Below are 23,381 nucleotides of genomic sequence, written 5' to 3' on the forward strand. Positions count from 1 at the left end.
CTTCCTGGTTACTGAGGTATGTTACTGTTACGTATGTTCAAGGAGTTTTTACTCGTGCTGATGTGTGAAATTCGGCCTGAGCTAGGGGTTTTGCTGTTAGAGAAATCGAACTGTCTGTTGCTCGAAGCTCAAATTCTAGTCATTCACCTTTACGCACGTAAGAGTGCATTTTTTAGTTTGAAAGTGCGTGTAGCGCCCCCATTAGGTTGTGGATTTGTCTTCATTTTGTGCATTTCTGCATTTCAAAATGTGTGCTTGGGGCACGTTTACATCTGCATTTCAGGATGTGTGCTACGGGCACATGTAGTTCTCCAGTTTCTGCGTTTCTACATATCAAGATGTGTGTTAGAGGCACATTGTGTGCGCGCGCGCGCCTCTGTGTGTTTGTGTGTGAGAGAGGTGTGCTTATGTCTGATCCATTATAGTTGAAGAAAATATGATTGCTACTCTCAAAGTCTCCGGTTACAAATAAATGTTGTTTTAAATTACGTGCAATCAATATTTTCAAATTTTAGTTATAAATTACTATTTATAAATTTTGTTTGGATATTTGAAATTTACGAGTATATTTATCTTAAAAAGTAGTTTTATACTAGTGTAACTTTGTTATATTTTATAAATATATTATACCAAAAAGTAACAGTCAAAATGCGTTTTGGAGACTGTATGTAGTGCTTTCGTAGTCTCACCGGTCCTTTTGCATGCCGGACGTTTTGTTTGTGGCATGCCGATTGTTTAGAGCAAGATAGACACCGTATGAGCGAGAAATCCATATCAGTTGGCAAGTGGGGCACATGCCGCATGAACTCGACGGCGGTCGTGTCGCACCATCGTTCGCAAGTGCATTTTGCTGATGTGATGGCCCTCAGTTTAGTTGGCCTGGCTTATGGCCACAAGGCTCGTTATTAGCAAGGGGACACTGGGCCTGCTACATTTCTTCCCACACCATTCAATCGCCGATGCCCGAATATTTGGATCAGTTCGCCCGGGTCTGCGGTGGTGTGCTGACGGTTGGGTACCATTCGGAAAGACTGAGCCGCTAGTCGAGGCTTACCAGTCCGTTGGGGATGAAATTCCTATCTGAGGACGGAAAAGCAAAACCGCATCTTAATGTGCGTATTAGCCAATGGCTTATCGTATCCGTACATCCCTTCCAGTGGCATCTTTGAGAGTGTTTGGTTAACTCCCATACTATAACGGGCGGATTAGGGTTTAGTTATTGGGACAAAATTTTGTAAAGTTGTATGTATAAGAAGTCGAGGGAAAGTAGATCGAGAGAAATCATATTTATTGGAAAAAAAAGAGTGTTTGATTAGTTATATCTGTCTGAATATGCTAAGTTGAATTTTTGTTTGTTTGATTGAATTTGAGTCTGCATGAGCGGATACAAGAGTAAAAATTGTGATTGTTTATTCGCATAAAGATGATTTTATTATACTAACAAGTGAGTCCGTTTATATAAGCGAATGCAGAGTCTACATCCATCGAGCTAGGTTACGAAGTAAAACTTCACTCCTGAATTAGGATAAGACTGTATATTTATACCTACCAAATCATGCTACAACAATTAAATATATATAACTAAATAGATTTCTTTTCAAAATTATAGATATTAGCTTAGATAAGATGAGTCCCTAGTAAATGCCTGTACATGCCCTTAGCTTTTTTTACGAAGCCGTAAAGACCTGCCACTCTGCTTATTTTATTGGTTGGGTCCGTCCCTGCACACAATGCCACATCTTTAGGCACTGTTTGACTAAATGATTATACAGTAAACATATGTAAATAGGTGATTCAAGATATGACACTGTAAGCACGGTACGGTCTAAGTGTGCGGCACGACGTACCGGCACGACACGATTCGGTTGAGTCGGGCGGGTCCGGGCACAGTCCAGTTAGGCATGATCCGGTCCGGTACGTATGGATCCACCTATTTTCTATATTTTTTAATTTTATAGCTATTTTTTATCTATTTTTTATATTTTTAATATATTTTTAATTTTGTAGCTATTTTTTATTTTATCAAGCTGGTTGTGCCGACGGGTCGTCCGTGCCTGTCGTGCCCGTTGTGCCTGTCGTACCCGTCGGGTAGACCGTGCCACAGGCTATAATCGTGCTCAAGCCAATCTGGCACAGCACGGTGACCAATAGACCATATCGTGGGCCGAGGGAGGCAAGCGGACTGACACGGCCTGATCCGTTACAGTAGCTAAGCCGTTCGAGTCGTACCGAGTCGGGCCCGTACTGGCCGATCCGAGTAGCCTATGTAGCCGTCTCTAGTATACAGGGCACAGATGTGGTATGCAACGCAGCAAACCAACTAGCCACCACACAAAGTCCGAATTTTTTTGGCAAAGCGTGGTAACCAACCAAACGGGCCTTTTACATCGACCCCTCTGCGCGAATCTCAATGCAGCAAACCTGGTACAGGCATATGCATTTGAGAAATGCACGTTCGTGCACAAACACTTCGTTTGACCCGGCGGCTGATCGAACTGCTTGCAGCAGCTTCTGTTGAAATATGTGCGATATAAATAGCATATATATACATATTCCTCTAAAGAGATAATAAAAGTAGTAGATGAAATATAACAAAGACAAGAATATGAGATACATGTCTGTCATACCATGAGCACTGAGAAAGTAAACCATATATAAAAATCTGAATTGAACTAGATGATATATTCAAATGGCTCTCAGAGTATTCTTATCAGCTGGCTCCAGATCAATAAAGATCTGCTCCCAAGCTGAACTATAAATCATATCACAAATTAAACTAGGATATGAGATCACACCTAGATGACAACCTTGATATACAATTCTCTGAATTCTACATATTCCTGGACAGAATAACAAAGATATCTTTTACTGGAAATCAGAATTCAGCATATAGCCAGCATCTTGCCTTTACAGGACAAACAAACAGAACACTAAAACCTCTCTGCACAAGAGACAGAAAGGAATACAGAAACTATTCCAAGCTGCAGATTGCAGAGCAATCTTCACAATGTGCTGAATTCAGAAATATATGCTACTCAAGTCCAGGAATGTAAGCTAACAGGCAGTGACAGATGACTAAAGGAAAATTCTAACAGGAGATCAGAATCCTTATAATCAAAACTGAAAGATCATATCACTACTCATGCCAAATTGCAAACAGAGAATCAAGGTTGTATCTATTGTACTCAACATCCTAATTCAATTTCAATGAAATTTATCATCACAGAGCAATTATACCATGCATCCAACAGTTCAGATCAGGGGAATAGAAAGAGCTCACAGTGAATATGCTGGAATAAGCTGGAGAGTGAGGCAAGGCACGGCACAGATGCCGCAGTCCCAGAAATCCAATCAACCGACGTTGCCGCCGGATGGAGGGATGACGGAGATATAATACCTCAACTGCACAACCTTTGCAGTGCGGGCGAACCTCGGCAGCGCAGCTCCGAGCACCAACAAGATGCCTCCCAGTGCTACAAGAGCTTCGGCCAAAACCTCAGTTAGAGTCCAAGCTCTCAACACCAAAGCTCAAATCACAGAGAGAAAAAGAGGGGAAAAACCAAAAACTGTGAGATGCCCCGGTTTTCTCATGTGCTGAATCAAAAGCCCAGCCTCTCTAGAAAAAGGCAAGATGGCGGCGACAAACTCACGGCGCGGAGGAGCCCCCCTCCGAACCCTACGCGCGCACCTCCTTATCCGGTCCCATCAGACGGCCAGAACACCCAGGAGAAGCCCAGCGAAGCTCCATCGCGAGAAGCCCGCAGAGGCTGTTGCAGCCGCCGCCGCCGCCTCCCCCGAAGGGGATTTTTCCTTTTTCTCCCACATCTGGTCAGCCGGAACCCTTTTTAGGGCACACCATTTCGGGCTTGGGCCAAACCAGATGAAGGCCCAGAGACAGTTGAGATTCGGCCCAGAGAAGCAAAATCACATTAAAATTTCTAATAAATACAACAGCTTCCTCTCCGGTACATCTAATTTTGTCGTTCACATTCCCACTTAAATTTATATAGCTCTCTATTACGCAAAAAATATTCACATGTAATTTAGGTGTTGTTTGGTTCAAAAAATGGAATGCAAACGGTAATGTAATCGAACCACACCGGTACTGTAAAGGGAATGAGCAAAAACCTGATTTGTTTGGTTCACGAATGTAATGGTATGGGATCAGATAGCTGGAAGAACAGATCCAAAGCTAAAACATTTTTATCCTCTGTTGAACTGCGTTAAACAATCGATTATTCAAGAATACACGTAATCGATTTCCCAAATTTACAAATCAATCAATCTCTGGTTCAGATAAAGGAACGTGAAATCTTCAGAGGACAACACAAGATGCAAAGGAGGGCTAGAAAGTATGCGCTAGAGAAATGGTCTCCTCCATACGATGGAGTGTTCAGAGAAGATGCCTATAGAATTATTTTTTTTTAATTGCACTGGTACAAGTGATTAGGGGAGGACAATGTGCTTACTTAAGCATTAATGCTTATATTAGTACTAATAAAATAATTAATTGTGTTTAAGCAAATATAATATTTGTTTTCATTTTTTTTAATGTAGATGTTTACCACTCTCTTTACTTAAACACATAGCAATAAGCATCCTGCCCTAGGCGTTCAAGCCTGAAGCGAGTAGTACCAATAACTGTGCCGAAAACAATATTGCAAACAGACGAGCTAATAAGCGTGGCTAATAGTATTAGTGGTAATAAAAAAGACCAGGACCGGCAGCAAACTGGTGATCTAGCGCGCGAGGCTTGGGAAAAGAAACAAAGAACGCTTGTCGATCGATGCAGGCAGAGGCAGGCCCTGCATCGAGATGGAATATTGCATGCGTGTTCCGAGGACATCACCACCATGCTGCACGCTACCATCTCTCGCTCTCTCGATTCTTCAGGCAATGGACCCTCTCTCTTGGTACGTAGAGTATTCCATCCAGGCGATGGATGGACGGATGCATGCATGCTGCGTGGGAGGCAGCGACAAAACAAAAGGAAGCTCTCTCTCTCTCTCTCCACCATCCCCAAGCACCACACTAGCATAAGGCTGCACCTTGCAGCAGTCAGTGGCAGCAGCAGCAGCAGCGAGGTCGCTAGCTAGAGCAGCCCAGCCATTGGTCATTTGGTTGGACACTGTGCTGGAGAATCGAATCCCCCTGCACTATGCCGTTTTAGCTAGTAGTAGGCCACACCATGCATGCATCTTCGTAGCTAGGGCTACATTCTCTCTCTCTATTTCTCTCTCCCCGTAGTCCGTGCGTACATACACTGATTCTGAATGTATCTGCTATCTTGGCGTGGCATGCATGGCTGGTTTTCTCTGCTTTTCCTCTGCAGTCTGCACACTTCACTGCACCAGTGTTCCGATATGGCTGATCTTGCCTCAAAGCGAAGACACACTGCTCACTCTCTTCTCGCGGATCGTGCTTAAAGGAAAGGAGATGAAACGAGCTTCAACGTACAGTTCTGATGTGGTTCTGAACATGTTCAGAAACAAGTTTGAACAAGCGAATTTGTGCATGCATGTGGTCCCATTTAGTAGTGCCATGATGCCCCAATTATATTGTGCACTAGTACTACTAGTGGTAGTTTGATTGGGATGTAAATCGCTAGTTACCAGCAGCATGCGTCACTATAGCTAGTATCATGAAGCCGGACTCACACTGCTTTTGACATGATAAATTGTTATTTTGGCGTAATTACCGATATCATTATGGCAGTTTCATATATCAACTTGAGATCCATGCATGCATGCATATATAGATATAGGAGATGTAGCGTGGGAAAGCTGCATGTGGTTAACTGGTTATAAACAGTAACGGCATAGCATCATGCAACAAATGCTTGTTAGATGGAAGTGTTTATGTTGCTGTCGTAGATCGATCATATCGTGTGTTGGGCGTCATATCGCTACATAAGTACTGCTCTCGATCGTTTGGCAGACAATCACAAAGGAGCTTAGAATGGAGAAGCAACTAACCGAGAGAGGGGGCTAGCTATATATGTATGTTAGGGCAGATTTGAATATACTGGATCAGTTATTATTTCTGCGAAATTAAACAGGATTGTTGGCAACAGCCAACTAAAGAAATCACCACTTGACCACCAGTAAAACAGTCTCACCTCCGAGATCATGTACGTATGAATAACTTGGACGAGACAGAAGGCATGCATAAATGCCATCGACTTCAGGATAGTTCAAACTCGGATTGTATGGCCATCTTCTGATTTGCTCCGGTGAATTGTGTCGTCACTACTCACTAGGGAGCAACCAGCTGGTAGTATCCAGTTCGTGTCATGCATATTGGCCATGAACACCTGAAGTTAACGTGTCTATTATGTTTCCAGCTCTTTTACCAACATTTTGTGACCTGTTGCTATTCCTTTTTCGCATTTTAACATGAACTTTTTGGCCAGGGATTTAACAACAGCTGAAGAACACAAAATCAGAAACGATCAGCTTCCTATACGGCAAGCTAAAGTGGGGAGCCAACAAACAAAGAGTTGCTGCTTTTTGCAGTAACTTGTTGCAGTGAAATTTCCAGCCAAGGCACCGATAGGTTCTGATGAGAACTAACAACATCCTATCTTTCAGAAAATGTAAGCTTAAAATCACGCATCTCAATTCAAGTACACACCCATCTATGCATATTGATCACGCATGTCTTAAGAGATCGGTGTCACGTAAACCACCAAATACAAAGTTACCGCTCCTCGCAACCCTAGAATCATTGAAAACATACGGTATGTCATAGATGATTTTTTAGCACTCATCATTGACAAAATATTCTCATATGGTTACTAAGACAGATGTGTCTATAACAAGACAAACCGTCTATGTGTGAATAAACTTACAGACGGTTTTTATAAATCCGGTTGTTTCTATCATACAGACACATACAGATTTTTAATATTGAATAAGACGGTTTCTTGGATTTTATAAACATCTATCTGTATTTAAAGTTCCACGAACATTTTCAAATTTGACAACTTGTCTCCCCTAGCTCTTTGGCTTCCCACGAACACAACCCACTCGTGTCCTCAGGCTTTTTTGACTTCCCACATACACAACCCGCTCGTCTCCATTCAATATAAAGCGACGAGGAGTGTTCTTCTTCCCCACTCGTCATATCATGTGTTCCACTTCACTGAGCAAGTATCATCCTCACTCGTCATAAGCGTCAGAGAAGTAAGATCTCGGCCGAGGCAGAATCCCTTTGACTATACCGAGGTGAGTATCATATGGTTATGTGTACAATTTTTATTGCTTCAATTTGTATAACAGATGACAGAGCCTTATTTCCGTCATAGATTTGCAATGGTGCAGTTCACGATAATCAAGAGGTGCAGGATGAGGTTGTCCCTATAGTGGATTTGATGGTGTAGATGTCACGTCCCAAATCCGTAAGCATGTCACAAGCATAATCATGCATTATAAGTATCATGTTTATTTGTTAAGCATTAAAGAGTGCTTGTTATTTCTAATGGTGGTTTAACAATTTCTATATTTTTGAAAATACCCGATGACAGAATTTTCATTTAGTTTAAGTCTCACATAGGCGCGGCAGGTGAATGCAATTAAAATGGGTTCATCTTGTTGTAATCACATTTTTTTCGTAGTATTTTCACAGCTAATTTTGGGCTTGTCACTCCAACGTGTGGAACCCACTAGCCAGCTCCACACCTCATCTCTCTCTCCCACTCGGCTACACAAGCAGTAGCCCCACCCCTCAGCTCACTCCCTCACTCACTCTCGCTCTCCTCACTCCCAACCGAGCCAAGCAAGCAGCAGGAGCTGCTGCTCTCTCTTTCTCCCTCAAGCTCTCTCACTCTCCACTCAAATCCCTCCCTCTAGAAGCTAAAGCAAGGTATACATGTTATACTACTGCATTCTCCATCTCTCTAGCTTCCATCCATCCATTTATTTCTTTCATGCATGAAGATTTGAAGGATTTGCAAAGCAATTTTGTCACCTTTCTTTTCTAAAACATCAGCAGCACCTTGTCCTCCTTTCTCCAAGCATTTCCCTCCGATTTCCACTTCGCCAACGATCACAAACCTTAGCAAAAAACTTTGGGTAAGTCTCTAAAGTTTCCATGGTAGCAATGCACGTTTTAGCTCGATTTTGGATGGGTTTGTGAGCTGCAAGTTGAAGAACAACGAAGCATCATCGTGTTCTTGAGGCAATAGAACTAGAAGAAATGTTTGGATGAGTGGAGCTAGTGAATCGAGCTTGAGGAGTGAGAAAGATAGGTCTAGAAATAATGTAATTGTGGCATTACATGTTTATGTAGTTTAGTTTTCGACATGCGAGTTGAATCGACAGAGAAACCGTCGCAAACATGTGTTCTGCAGGAACCCAAAAGTTCCGGATTTCAACCCGAAAGTTCTGGATAATCCTATTTAGAGCTACTCGAGAACCCCACCCGGAAGTTCCAGGTATAGCTCGGAAGTTCTGGGTTAAATTTAGAAAAGCCAACTCGAGATATGTTCAGAGGAAGAGGTTCCGACCATCTGGAAGTTGTGGGTATAGCCCAGAAGTTCAGAGTTAAGCCGAGTTACGATTAACCGAGAACCTTATTCGGAGCCAAACTTGGATATTTTGAACCAACCTGAAAGTTCCGACCTTGACTCAAAACTTTTGAGTCTATCAAAGGTTGCAACCCGAGGACCCCTATCCGGAAGTTCCGAACCCAGAAGTTTCGAATTCAATCCAGAACTTCTGAGTTCTAGTCATAAATTCCGAGGTTGCTTCTATACTTAACCAAAAGTACCTTTCTACTATGTAACCGACAACTTGAACATAAATATAACTAGAACCATGTCATGTAATCAATAATCATTTCCAACTATCCCCAACACACCATTTCATACCACACATCCCCGAATTTAGAAATTTTACGACCGATGTAAATGGACAAAAGTATGCTCATGACTAAGAGTGCGGTAATTCGAATTATTTTTGCACCTTGCAGGGGGTACTCATTTACCTACATGACTCGAGGATCATATGGCTCACGTGTCCACACAAACCCACGTAAGGGGTACTCATGTCAACATTTTTCAATAAACTCCAACCGTTTGATCATGCGTCGATAGATACAGAGGTCATCAAGAACTACTCCCGGAGCAAACAAGATACCCATACAAGCCTATTATGTCTACGACACCATTGACTCGCACGCCAAAAGACCATAGCTACAAAGGTATTCGGCTTATTGTTCTCATATGTGACATGCAGTAAGTATGAAAAGTGCTAAAACCAATTCCACCTACGGACAGTGTTTAAACAATACAAGCGGTTTATAACATCCGTGCTCCTCTCCCGAACTACACCGAGGAACTCCTCCGGTGCAGAAGATCCCTCTAGCATCGCCCACATCTCATCTCATTATCACATCTCATACAACCCACATCATTGTCATTATGTTTGTAAACAATAAGTTAGTCCTAAGCTCGCAAACAACGGTTGAACTATTGTTAAATTTCTACCGATAACCTATGCATTGCTAAGCATTTATAACTTGTAAGTTATAAATTAACAATGTTATCAATGCTACAAGGATATAGATAGTCAATAACTCAATGTAGAGATAATGCAATTCATCAACATAGGTTATACCTATATAAACCCGACAATGGACTCACTATTAATGCAAACATACATAAGCGTAATTTATCGAATTATACAATATGGGATCTAAAATAGTAGGTTGAGTATGCTTAGATACTTGTCTTACTGCTCTAACGGTTGTCTGATACTCCTGGTGTAACACTCACAGAACTTCGATAGATTGGCGCCTCCATCACTCGCTTGGATCGTCGGTGTAACTCTCTGAACGAAACAAGAATGCATTGCAAAAATAATCAAACGATGGAAAAGTGTTGCTTGAAAATTAATGGAGCGCCGCGTTTCAAAAACATTTGCAAAAGACCACCAAATGATTAGGGTTCCAAAGTCTGAAACTCCGGATAAGACAACCTAAGTGCATATTGCTTTAAGTGACTAGTAGTCAGACCAGTGTTGAAGTGGCGATCAGACCGCTAGCATGCAGAAGATTTTGGCCTCTAGCGGTTAGACCGATGGTATGTCAACGATCAGACCACTGTCTGGCGGTCAGACTGGCCCTATTGGCGATCAGACCACAAGATCCTACCGGCGCCACTTTGTAGGAAGCGTCGATCAGACCGCAGAAAGTGTCGGTCAGACCGCAGAAGCCCACGTGGCAAGCCTACGTGGCTGCCCCCTATAGTTCAGACCACGGGGGTCAGACCGCGAGGTTAATCTTTGTGCTAAAAACTTGATTCTATTCCCTTTTCTATTCTTCTTCATCTCCAAGTTATCTAGGGTTTTCCTAAAGAGCACTAAACTATCTTCAAGTACTTTTGAATCATGTTTAAGCTCAATTTATCAAATCAATACGCATAAATATAATATTATGATGCTTATGAATGCTAAATCACGTGATTAGTGTTTTGGGACGTGACAATTGAGTAGCTAGATAGCAAATTTGCTTATAGAGGAAAAGGGTGACATGTATGATTACTCAGTTTGTGATAATTAACATAGATGAGTTAAAATAAAAGTCGTTTATAACTTTTACTACTCACAGACGGTTTCAGCAATAATCATCTGTGATCCTTACTATGCACAGACGGTTTTCTAAAAAATCTGTTTGTGTGTACATATATTACAGACGGTTATAAAACTATCTATAATAAAGTCGATATCATAGATCTGAAGTAGTGACTACACGAGATAGAAAAGTAATTCTTATATTAATAGAACTCTGATTAACAGTAAACAAGGGAGATGCTAAAAATTGATTTTTAGCCTTGGCTCAATCGATGGAGAGCCGTCCGATCCGAATCTTGCGTGCATTGTGTCTTCTTCAACCTCCCTACACCTTCAACCCCCCGCCAACCACCCCGCCTCTGGTAGCGTCCCGTCGCCGAATCCGCACCCACCGCTCAACGCCATGCTAACCACTCTGTTTTCCACACCCCTGTCGGCAGCACCTCCCATCGCCTGCCTACTGCCCACGGCTTCAGTTACGCCAGCGTCGCCTCACCACCCACTGCCGATCTAATCACCTCCCCAAGCCTCCCTCTAACTCTGAAATCGTCGGTGAACTCTAAAACCCTAACTCCTCCTTAAACCTTCGTCGGCCGTAGTGTTCGCCAGTACTCTGGGAGGCGTGTAAAAAGAAAAGGCTACTCCCATTCTCCCACTGATCAACAAAAACGACGGTAAATAAAACAAATACGCATAGAACTCAAATAAAAAACAGTAAATAAAACACCCCTAATGAACCTCCACCGAGTTCTCACTCAAAACATAGCCAACCCACACGAGCTACACTGAACTGATCGAGCTACAGATTACGTACTAGCTATGGGATCGCCTCGATCATGGGAACGCGCCATTGGGGGTGGGCAAGTCCGGCCACGCCATGGACATCGCCGCCAGGCCGGTCCAGTACTGCATCTCGGGCGCGCCGAGGGAGACTGGCGGGACGTCTAGCCCGACCGTGGCGCTGCTCAGCGCCGAAGAGACGCTTGATACGGCCGGCGGGAGAGAGGTCACCGCGGTGGTGCAGGGCAGGGACGTGGCGGAGGCGTCGTATTCGTGGGAGCGCCCCGCGTTGCTCACCACCGCGTGGAGCTGGTCGCTGTAGTAGCTTGCTGCCGGTGCCGACGATGACGGTGGCAGCTTTAGCCCGAGTCCTGACAGCACGTCGTGGTGACCCAGCGGCCCCATGCCGAGCTGCGAGTCCATGTGCGGCGGTGTAGGGATCGGGCGCGGCGCGGCCTGCGGCCACAGCGATGGTACCGCACCAGCCGCATTGCCCGCGCCCTGCAGGACCTGGAGGGGAAGGTGGCCCATGGTGTCGAGGCCAAGGAGCCTGTGCACATTGCTGCCGCCGTGGCCTTGCCCGCTCCTGGCGCTGTTGAGGAGCGCCATGAGCTGCGCGGCGGCCGCCTGCTGCGAGGAGGCCCAGGGTACGGGGCCGGCGCCCATGCCCATGCCGAGGCCGAGCGACGGCGCGGCGCCCACAGCCTTGCAGGATACCGCCGGCTTCGCGACGGGCGTCGGCATGGGGCGTGGCTTGCGGCAGCCGCCGCCGATGGGGACGTTGCGGAGCGCGCCCCCCTTGGTCCAGTACCGGCGGCACGTCTTGCAGAAGTGGCGCGGCTGGGTGAGGTTGTAGTTGTTGTAGTAGCAGAACTTGGTGTTGGAGGAGTTGCACCGGGGGCACCGCAGCGGCGCCTGCTCCGCCCCCTGCCCCTGGCCCTGGGGCGACGACGTCGCCGACGACGACTTCGGCTGCGGCTGCTGCGCGGACGAGCGCGACGACGTCGACGACGACGACGTGGGAGACGGCCGGTTGGAGACGATGGGATGCAGCAACATGGGTAGAGACGCCGGGTTCCCATCGTTCACGCTCTTCAGCTGGTCCATTGCTGTCCCTCCGAGCAGTTCTTGGATCATGGTGATGGATGGTGAAAACTCAAGCTCAACTGCTCAAAAGGCTTCTTGAAGCAGAAGAGGATGGGTTCTTTCTTGGAGATGGCAAAGGTGGTGTGGAGTGGTGGCTTTCAGGTCTTGCTTTGTGGTAAGGATCAGATGATGGGGTAGGGTAGAGGTACTGGGGGCGGTGGTTTATAAAGAGGTTGGAGAGCTGAGGGAAGGAGATGGATCATGACATGGAGTGGATTGGATTGAGGCTAAGGGCAGGGGGCAGTCCAAAAAATGAGCAATAGTATATTAATGATTGGATATTTGTAACTTCAGGAAATAAAGACTAAGCCTAATAAAATTTATTAAAAAAACAAAAATTTGAGGGGGCCGTGCTCTCGCTCGCTCTATACTGCCTAGACTAGCTGCTGCAGTGCTGCTTGGGTCCGCCCCTGCCTAGGATTAGCTGCTGCTGGGTTCATTCTGTGCCTTGGCTTTGTCTCTGTTCAGAAACTAATCTTTGTCTTCATCTGTAATTACCTTGGACACTTTGTTGGCTGCATGTGGGTAGAATCAGGTTTTTAGGCATGTAAGCAGGTAGAATGTGGTGGGGCCAAGTAGCAGTTCCTGGGATGATGGATGATAGGGTCTTCGCAGTATGGAACACTGCCATGTTCTAGTTCCAACTGACCAAGTTGGCTATGTTTGGGTCTCCTTTTTTTAACCCATATGCAGGTGATCATTGTTCACTTTACCAAATTATGTAGCCTAGTACCTAATTTTTCCAAATGGCTCACCACATGGTTCTTTGAAATTTCAAGGAGCACATCTTTCGTCCTTTATCGGAAGTAAGTATATATCTTTCCTCAAAATGTTAAACTGGTTTCTCACTCTATTTTCATGAAAGCATGATTGACAGAGCGGACAAAAATTTGCAATTTCTGTCAGCGCACCGTTGCTTGAGGTACTAGATGTGGATTGGCCATTTTCAAAGGTGAAGGACCAAAACGGCCTTTCCATGAAAGTTCGCCGACAAAATCGATCAGCATTACCCCAATACCTTAGCGTTACTGCTAATCAAACTGTTGTGCCACATTGAACATTTCGTTGTGCCACGAAGAACTATTAATCGACGTGCAGCCATAGATTGTATGCATCCTTAGACAGTGCAGAGGCTACAAGCTGTAATTTCATCATAAAAAAAAATCGTATGTGTGATTGTAACGAGATTTGTCCTGTACATTCAGTATTTCTTACACCGATTCCGTGTAAGAAAACTCAAACCACGTGAGTCCACGTCAATCGTTTATCTGGCGTCGTTCGATAGGAGCGAGGGGGCATCGTGAGATGTCAGATAGCAAAGGCGCGGGCTTCAGAGCTGCTTGTGTATCGGGAGACATCGAGAGCTCTCCGTCGCAGCCCCCTACAGCACCCGCTTCCTCTGTAGCTGGCGCCGCCCTGCTCTCCATAGCTGTGGCCGGAGCCTTCGCTCGAGGTCAGGGATGGATCCTTGCCAAGCTCCTCCAATCTCTGGGATGACTAGATTGACTGTCGGGCCAAATCTCATCGACCGCCGAGCTGACAACCATGCTTCGCATGCTCTGCCCCTCTGTTCGCGCTGCTGCGCTTCACCCCTCTTGGGACTTCCACGTGGACCAGCCCCCACCAAGCTCCCTCCTTTGCTTTGGTCCCAAACCCCGGCCGCTGCAGCTGATCTCACGTTTCAGCCTCTCTCTAGCCTTGGTAAGCCCCAAGTAAGCACCCATGTGCCTCACTCAACCTTCCCTGAGCCACTCTTCCCTCTCTCCATACTTGAGCCAAGCACTCACTGAGCCACCATGGCCACCGCCACTGAATGTTCACCGCCAGCCACCATCAATGCACTCCCCGACTATCGAGCCTCAAAACAAGTCCACAACACCCCACTAGCCCTCTCTGGACAATTTATTTAGCCCCCAAACAAGCATCGCATTACAAATATGACAGGTGAAGGGACCGAAAAATTGCAGAATTTGTGGAAGCTCTCACATTGATGCCTAATGCATAGTTTAATTCAAATGTTTGTTAGATTAATTTGGGACCATGATCATTGTTGTTGTTGCCAATTTTTTGAGATATAGCTATGCTAAAAGTTGTGAGACTCTGTTTGATCACATTATCCTGTATGTTTTCACATTGTGCTTTTATATATATCCTTTAATATATAAAAAGCATTCGTCTTGGACACGTGAAAATATCCTTTAGAAAGGCTCCAGATTGCCAAAGTTTATGAAGGAGTAGACGATAAGAAAAGAGAGAGCATGAGGTTAACTCTTAAACCTATAATCTCAGCATTACATTATTCAATCTTACTTTACATCTAACTTTTCCTATGTTTGATAGGCCTATGGTTATTTTTTATTTCACCTCTCATCGACCATTTAGTGTTCAATAGTTCTTCCATTATACATGTATCATAATACAATGCTTCTCACATTGTGTTTTTATGTTTCAATCATGCATCTGGTTTCAGAGTCCCACATAGAACTAAATCTCATCATGCTTTGCCAAAGAAATAAATTGAACCATTACCATTGATATTGCCTATAGAGTTTCAGTTGGCTTTTATTTGTCATTTCAAACATACTTTAACTATTGTCTGTAATAGTTATGGCTCCTATTTCTCTTATTGGGGGAATAAATTCGATTGAGAAGGATGACAATAAATTGTATTAGAGGACATAAATATGTGATGGAAAGCTATTTTAATCCTATTACACTGCAAATATGTCAGATTGCATGCATTTGAACGTCCAAAACATGTACTTCTATCATAAGCTGAGGTTTTCAACATATTGTAGCTCAATATCACATGTTAAGTGTTCCTCCTGTCATGGTTATGTCATCTTTTCAGATGTAGCACCGCTTAACCAAACGCCTGCAAGCATATCTTTAAAATGCGGAACACCATAACCCTCCACCTTATTTGGATTTAAGTGTGTAGTCAATTGATGTCATGTTCATGGGTTATTGTGAGGCATCTTACATCTGACAGTCCTATATGAAGTTCTTGCTATTTGGAATAGCGAGTAATGATAGTTTTACTAGGATGAGTTATTATGTTGATTTCAGCTATGTGTGCTATTATGTTGATTTCAGCTATGTGACCTACCTTTTGTTTATTGGTATCACGAATAAGGATTTTAAGGTGCAATTGAAATATTGAGAGTTATCTTCTTGCTCTTTTTTTTTTCTCTAATTCCTAGATATTTAGTCCTACTTATATTAATCGCAAAATAATGTATTAACTATTGATGCAGACCGTATACATATGTATTCCTACATGCAAGAAATTTATGCGTGCATATTGACTGTTTTTACCAAAGTTTTGCATGGGTCATGTTCGCTGCATTAGCAATTGTTGTTATATATTCTTTGTTCAGTTTTCCATTCCCATACAACCTATTCTATTTTGCCGCTCTGGACATGTTGTTTACCTAGCTTTCCTTATCAACTTATTTCTTGACCATTATTAGTTTGTTTTTGCATGTTGTCTTCTAGAGTGCATATTCCGATATGTAACCTTTAATTTCAATCTGTTTCATTTCAAGGTCCCCAATCATTCATTTTCAGGAATGTATAGTTTTCCTTAGGGTTTAGCTTCATATTTGGCTGAACCAAGATCTTCGAAGTCTGAACTGATAACTGTGGGCTAACCTATGCACTCATCACGGTATGCCATTTAAGCCACCTTTCCCTTCACTTGGTTTCATGCTAAGGAAAATTTTGAAATTTCTTCATGTATCTCATAGTCTGTGTTTTGTTTCCTATAATTTACAAAGATGGCTTACATATGGCAAGAGAAAAGTTGTAACAGTTAAAGGAAATATATCCCTCTGCTCCAAGAGAAGAACTATGATTTTATCAAGGATTGAAGGGAGAGCTAGCTCTATCAAAAGAAACACAGATTTTCTCACACATTGAAATGATGAAGCTGCGTTTACAAAGCATATATCTTTAGGTGATTTTCAGAGTAATAGAGTCGCATATATCTCACACAATAGCGTATTATAATTACAAGCCTTCGCCACAAAAAATGCTCATTTCTTACATATCTAGAGAACTGTTTGTTCTTGTTACTTTATCTGATTTGGTGCCCGTCTTAGCTCCACAATGTGAATTACTTGAGTCAAAATAGTTGGTTTCATATTTCTATGCAATATCCACCTTTTCCTGTACTTTTTTTAATGCTAATTCTTAGCTTATTTTAGATTTTAAGTATGTTTGAATACAAAGAATGGCAGGATAATTAATCGTATAAAGTAGTAGCTTCACGAGGTCACAGATTTGTCATTTTTATAGGGAGAGGGATGGATGAAGAAGTCGTAGGGGACATATAAGGATGACAGAGTAAGAAAACAGCCACTTGTAACTTTATAATACCTAATTATTTTATTCACACTCATCTAATTTTTGTTTTATTTTATCCATTTTTCCCTTGTTGCAGATCGATGAAACAACTCATTACAAAGCTAAATGTGTCAATAAAGGAAGGTTCAGTAATTCAAAAAAAGTAGCATCGAACTGTGCTACTTGAAGAAAGAATACAAAGAAGAGAAGAGAAAGAAAAATCCACACCATTATGTGCTCACCTAAGGTAATTTTTTTAGCTGTAGGAAAACTTCATAACTACATGTTCTATGATTTCTAAATAGAAATGCAAAATTTAAATTAGAAACATTTATCTCTAACAACAAAAACATCTTAGGTAATTTTATTTTTAGTAGTAGATAGATTGTATGAATTGGTAGAGTATTGGAAAGGCTAGTAGACATGTCATAGAGATACCTTTATTACCCCATAGTTGATCCCGTAGTTGATTATTGGAAACTATACTTTTGCAACTAAGTAATCAAAGAAATCATATCTAATAGTAGAAACTAGACAATGTTATGTAACTAACGCAAAAATAATCAGGTTAATCGGATCTTTAGATCAAGAGTTATGATACTCGTAAGCAGATTGTGATAAAAATTTATTAAACCCTAATTTCATGATTATGCAAGAATTAAGAATATTCAACCAATCAAACTTTTCAAAACTTCTCTAAAAGATAGAGTTTCTATTGATGTAATTGATGGTTGTTTTTTGTTTCTTGCACCAATACCTTTTTTATTAATTGCATTATCATAAAATCAGCTAATAATCTTAGGCATTAGTTTTCTACGATTTTATATCTCAGTGTATTGTTATATGTAAATTTTTAAATGATTGAATCATTTTGCTTTGCAGGTATAAAGGGAAAATTATGTGATTACCAACTAGCTGGACTTAATTGACTCGTACGGTTGTATAAGAATGGTATCAATGGGATATTGGCTAATGAGATTGTATGCTAAACCTGCTAATCTTAATAAGCAAAAATGACAAAGATCTTCATAATCTTAGTCATTAATGTGGTTAAGCAGCATACTATTTATTCATTTCTAATTGCATGTTCCCAAAGGGAAGCTGGGAATCGGGATAAAGCAAAAAATAAAAAGAACATACAATATTTCTGTTTATATTTTTCAGCTTCAATGTTACTACTTATATCTCATTTACCGACCTATAATAATGCAAGTATTGTATGAAGTTTTCTACCATTTTATTTGGTGGCAATACAATATGAGTTTGATAATGAAAATCAAAGATTCCCTGTGCAATGACTTGGATTCCTATGTTTGAACACGGTCAAAGCCACAGAGAGGCTTGGCTCATTTGTATTCAACCTAAGTTATTATGTTATACTTCCGTAATATCTTGCACAACATATTTCTTATGTACATATTAGCAATTTTCTTTTGACAAAAAATTAGATTATTCTATTATATTTATGATACTTTATTTGCATTACCCTGTAGCTGGTCTGCAGAGTTTAAAAATCTATCCTATTTACTAAGAACTATTTGAATCGTGACCTCAACAGACCAGAGCAATTTTTGGTATACCCGTGAATTTAGCCCCATGTGGTTGGGGCCAAGTTTTGGTCATGCAAAATTAGCCAGCCAGCTACAGTTAACAGAGAACGCAGGGCTGGGGCGAGCAAAATGGTTAAGGTGGCAGCTGTCCATTGGCTGCACGTATTTCAAAAGTTTTGGATTAACAAATTTTAAATCACAATATCCTTTAAATCACAATATCTCCTAAACTATAGATCTGACTTTTAATCCGTTTGCATAGTTATATTCCTTGTAATTAAATCTACAAATCAAGACCTATATTGACTATTTTGATGCTTAAAAATAACCTTAATTTTGTTACTGTCCTAATTTTGACTTGGTCAGGAACAAAACCTACCAAATTTTTATATTGCCCCAATTTATCCATGGCCAAAATTTAGCTTGACCTGTTAGGACCAGTAACCAAACAACCCCTAATTATCCTCCTAGGTCAAAATTTTCCCTCTCTTCCCATTCCATCCTACCATATGTTTGTATCCGTTGACCATGTGTTTGTTATATTGCTTCACATATCCAATTGATTAGTTTGAAGCAACTGAGCAAATAATATGCCATCAAATTTGGGAAATTCACTTGGTTAAAAAAACGATCGCTAATACATAAATATTCTGCACAACCAAAATCATAAACTTCATGCAATATAAAGCATGGTTGATCGATGCAATACTATTTCTATGATAAATTATGATAGTATACAATATGAATACATTAAGAATGTAAGGTTGGGAGAAAAAATGCGACAAGACGTGCTAGACCCCTTCATAACTAGGTTCTATAAAAAAATTTAAAATATATTTGACAAACTAAGAATACTGCATGATCTTTTGTATTTTTCTAATACTCTATAAAAAATTAGGTGTAACGTTGATCGTCTCCACCAGGTAACTCGCAAAACCAGCCGACGGGCGCGGCAGTTTTCTAGTAGCATGTACCATTAGGATTCGGAAGTGGAGCCCGTGCATCACACTGTGTGGACTGTGGTAGGTAACGTCATGATCAGTAGGCCGCGCGAGGGGTGATCAGAATGCGATGCACGGGTAGTCCCCCGATTCAGAGCACTACAGGAGAGATCAAATCATCGCAGGAATTTTCTAAGCCGAAAGATGGAAGGAAACGAAAGGAACATGCTCATGAGCAAATAGCAATGGAAACGGACCCGAATGAGGATTCTCCGTTCCCCAATCATGCAGTCAATGCGAGACAGAACCCCAGAGGCCAGATACCACAAGAGTACACGGCCATGTGTCGTTGCCCTGCCGCAGCTATCTGAAAGCCCTGAAACTATATAATTATTTGCAAGAACTGTGGATTAATCTGGCAATTTGAGGCCTTGGAAGGCTCGAAAAATGGCCTTGTCGCCACCAGCTTGCAATGGTCGGCTGGAGCTGCCTTGACCTCCCCAGAACGTCCAGAATTCTGTGACTCACGCATGAGGTGACAACCCTTGACCCTCTCGGTTTGTTTGAACAAGCTACTACATGCATGCAAAAGTACGCAACAGTAAGTTGATCAACCTGTTATTTAGTGCGTTGCCGTGACATTTTAGTCATCATTCCCTGACCAGCACGACATGATTACTACGAATCTGCAAGTGCTACCGTATTAGAAATGTCATGGTCATGCATGTCACATTCCAGACTGTTGCAGGTCAGTCCGGAGAAGAGAACAGTGCCCGGAGCTTTTTATATTGCATTGCTTGAGCGTTGTGAGAATGAGAGATTTGGAGGAAATATAATGGAAAGGACGATGGTAAAATACGTGTCAAAGGGATTTGAACAGGGCTATCACCTTTTTTTTTTTCATTTCTTCGAGGGATGCACCTGTGTATACCAATTTGCAAGCAAATTTTTACTTCGAATTCGTAAGTATATCACAGCTCCAATTTTTTTGGCGAGGGTTCTTTTGTTTAAGTACTTTGACACAGTACGTCCACAGGACAGCCGGTTTGTCTGGACGTGGCAAAACTCATATCGTTCGCACAGGCGCTCGCATGCGTAGTATAGTACACTGTGCTTGGGTGCCTCGTCTTCCCATGGCTGCCGCTGCTGCCCATGTTGTACACTGCAGATTGGAAATTGGGAATCCTCCCTGCAAAGTGCAAACAGCAACCTGACTGGTCGCCTCCCTCGCCTGATATCGGTCGGCATGGTGGCCCATCCCCCAACGCCGTGGGGCAGCAGTACGTACGCAGCTGGTAACGCACGCCTGTCGTCATCAAGCCATACATATTTCTTCACAAATTTTAGTCGGTTGGAAAAACTAGGAAAATATTTTACGTAGTAAGTACAGTCAGCGATTTCAATTTCGTTTTAATTTTTTTCGTTTATCGGCAAAGAGACTAAAATTTATGAAATTTTGATTGTTTTTCATTCTATGCTCTATAAATTTCACGTGTCAGTAAAAAAAATTAAAATTAAATATTTTGTTCACCTCCAAAGTTCACAAAACTTTAGTGAAATGTTAATCTTAAATACAGTAAACCTGTTCTCAATTCACGCTTGCGCTACACTGATCAAAATACTGCCCGAATTGGGTCGGGCGAATGATTATAACACGGCGACCGATCGAACCAGCACTCGGGCCCAAATGATTAACGCTGCCCGGCGGCAGTACGCTCAGGTCCGGTCAAATTACGCTGCGACGCAAAGGTGAAACGGGCGCGTTGGAGCGTGCCGCGCGGGGGCATGGCAAGGCAGGGCAGCCCGACAGGCGGTCGTACTACGCGCCCGGCGGAAACGACCGCGTGCAGCGGATGCCCGGCTGCCCCCACACCCCCCGGATTCCTGCGCCCGCTCGGCTCCGATCCGAGCCCAACCGAGGCGAGCGCCCGTCGGGTGCTCGCCCTCTCGACACGGCGCTGCCACCAGCCGGGCGGCCGGCCAGCCGGGGCAGAGTCACCTCTTGTTTGGGGCCGATACCGCTCGGCTCAAAGGCAGGTTCGGCAGGAAGGGCCGGCAAACGCAAAGCGTTAAAGTGACGTGCACAAAAGCGAGAAGCTAGCGTGGCTAACCTAGCCGCCAGGAGTGCCGACTGACTCCTAGAAACCCGGGCTACTAGTCCTTGCCCGGCCGGGCCTGCCTTTACCTCGCTGCTGCTGCCTCGCTTCTCCCGGACATGACCGACCGATCATGGAGATCGATGAGGTGAGAGATTCTCTACCTACTAGCAGTAGCGGCTAGTTCCGTGTAATGATGGTACAAGCTACACTGAGTCAGTAGAGCTGTCTCGTAGCCACCACTTCTCATTGATTCCTTTGTTTCCCCCTGCATGGACGTACATGGTCTCGGTAAAGAAGACCTCGAATTTTTTCTTGCTACCAGAACCATGGAGTACTACTATGTCTATGCATGAATGGCGGCAAGGAGCACATTTTTCGGATGATGCGAAGGCAATATAGAAAGAAATAGTACAATCAAGTTCTGAGTTACAGGGGAACTAACCGATCAGGATTCAGAACAGGAAAGGTCCAAAATTGTGCTGTATCATCATGGCTCATGAGTGAGGATGGAAAGGAAGGGGTGCCTGGGAGGCCAGGGGGAGAAAGTGCATGCATTCGACGTATCAGAGTCTGGGCACGCTAAAATCTGGGTGGGTGTCGAGCCATGGGATGAGTGGCACATCGGCGCGATCGCGCTAGCGGCATGTCGTGGTTGCTCACTCATTGTGCCTGGCGAGCACTTTCGGAGTTTGGGAAAGATGTATGGATGTATCGATCGACGGACGGACGGACGGGGCGAAAGGACGGGTGCAGCCGTGCAGGCAGCAGGCGCCCAGAGTGAGGCGCAGGGCCTCCTACGGGCCAACACATGTTTGTCCATGCCCGTCGGCGTCTCTCTGAATGATAGGACGTGACATGAGGAAACAAACTCTTGTACCCTTGGGTGCCTTTTCCACTGTGTGCTCCTCGCTCTCTGTTTTTTTTTTCCCTGTGTCTTCTTCTTCTTCTCCATAGCCTGTGATCGCACGCAGCTCGATGCGGCGTGCACGTCAAGAATGGGAATATCGGGTGGACACCCGTCTTTTCCCGCCGGAACGAGACGGGACTGCAGATTAGGGTAGGAAGATGTTGGAAGGGGTCCTGGATAAGCATGATGATGACGGTCAAGCTCGGGATTCGTGCCGCCTGCGCTACGCTGTTCAAAAAGGCGCATTGGCACGCGCCTGAAAATTGGGAAAGCAGATGCTAGACCACTGGCTCCCTCGCAAACCCACGCTAGGAACGAGGTGATCTTGCTACCAGCAGTAGAACCTTTCGGTGTTTTCATGAGGCGTCGAAAAATTCCTTAGCAAGTTTCACGATCCCGCTGTCTGCTTGATGCACCAGATCACTGCAAAATGACCGAGGAGTGCTTTGTGCTGAATACTCCTGATGAATTTTATTCAACAGTGCTATACACTGGTACCGTTCCGTTCTGTCCTGATCCTGACGGTCCATTTAAATACAGTACTGGCACTACTTTACTGCCAGTGGTATGCTCAGGTTCAGGAACTAGCACGTCAAAATTAACAATCGGAGCTGGGATACGTCACGGCTTTATCAGATCATCCGCTTTATTTCTCGGAATTTCCACACGCGGGGAAGAGAGCTAGCAGCAGCCGAGCTCGATAGTACTAAGAACAAACATAGTGCTTCCAATCCAACACGGATCACGGGCGCGCTGCCAGAGGCAGCGCCAATAAAGATTCGATCGGGAACCGCTATCATCACGCCTCTGGCCGGAGCTGCCTGCCAGCCTTGTGCTCTATCATCAGTAGTGTCACCCTCCAAGAACATTCTCATGCATCAGATGTTTGCCCCAATCTTTTTGTTTAATCGATCGCTGCTCGATCACTAGCTAGGGAACTGTGCGTAGCAGACTGTGTGTGTGACTGTGGGTGACAGTGTGAGACTGCCAGGACGGAATCAAAGACCAAATCGATGGCACATCGCCATGCACAGTGTTGG

At 43.6% G+C, this 23,381-nt stretch overlaps 1 protein-coding gene across 1 annotated transcript; it reads right to left on the reverse strand.

Annotated features, from left to right (window-relative positions):
- Positions 1-10,874: 10,874 nt before the first annotated feature.
- Positions 10,875-12,698, reverse strand: LOC133911258 (dof zinc finger protein 4-like). Its single transcript, XM_062353458.1, has one exon. It carries the CDS (start codon positions 12,486-12,488, stop codon positions 11,406-11,408), a length of 1,083 nt encoding a protein of 360 aa, XP_062209442.1. The 5' UTR covers positions 12,489-12,698; the 3' UTR covers positions 10,875-11,405.
- Positions 12,699-23,381: the final 10,683 nt, after the last annotated feature.

The sequence above is a fragment of the Phragmites australis genome, chromosome 3 (assembly GCF_958298935.1).
Source record: "Phragmites australis chromosome 3, lpPhrAust1.1, whole genome shotgun sequence".
Classification (NCBI taxonomy): Eukaryota; Viridiplantae; Streptophyta; class Magnoliopsida; order Poales; family Poaceae; genus Phragmites; species Phragmites australis.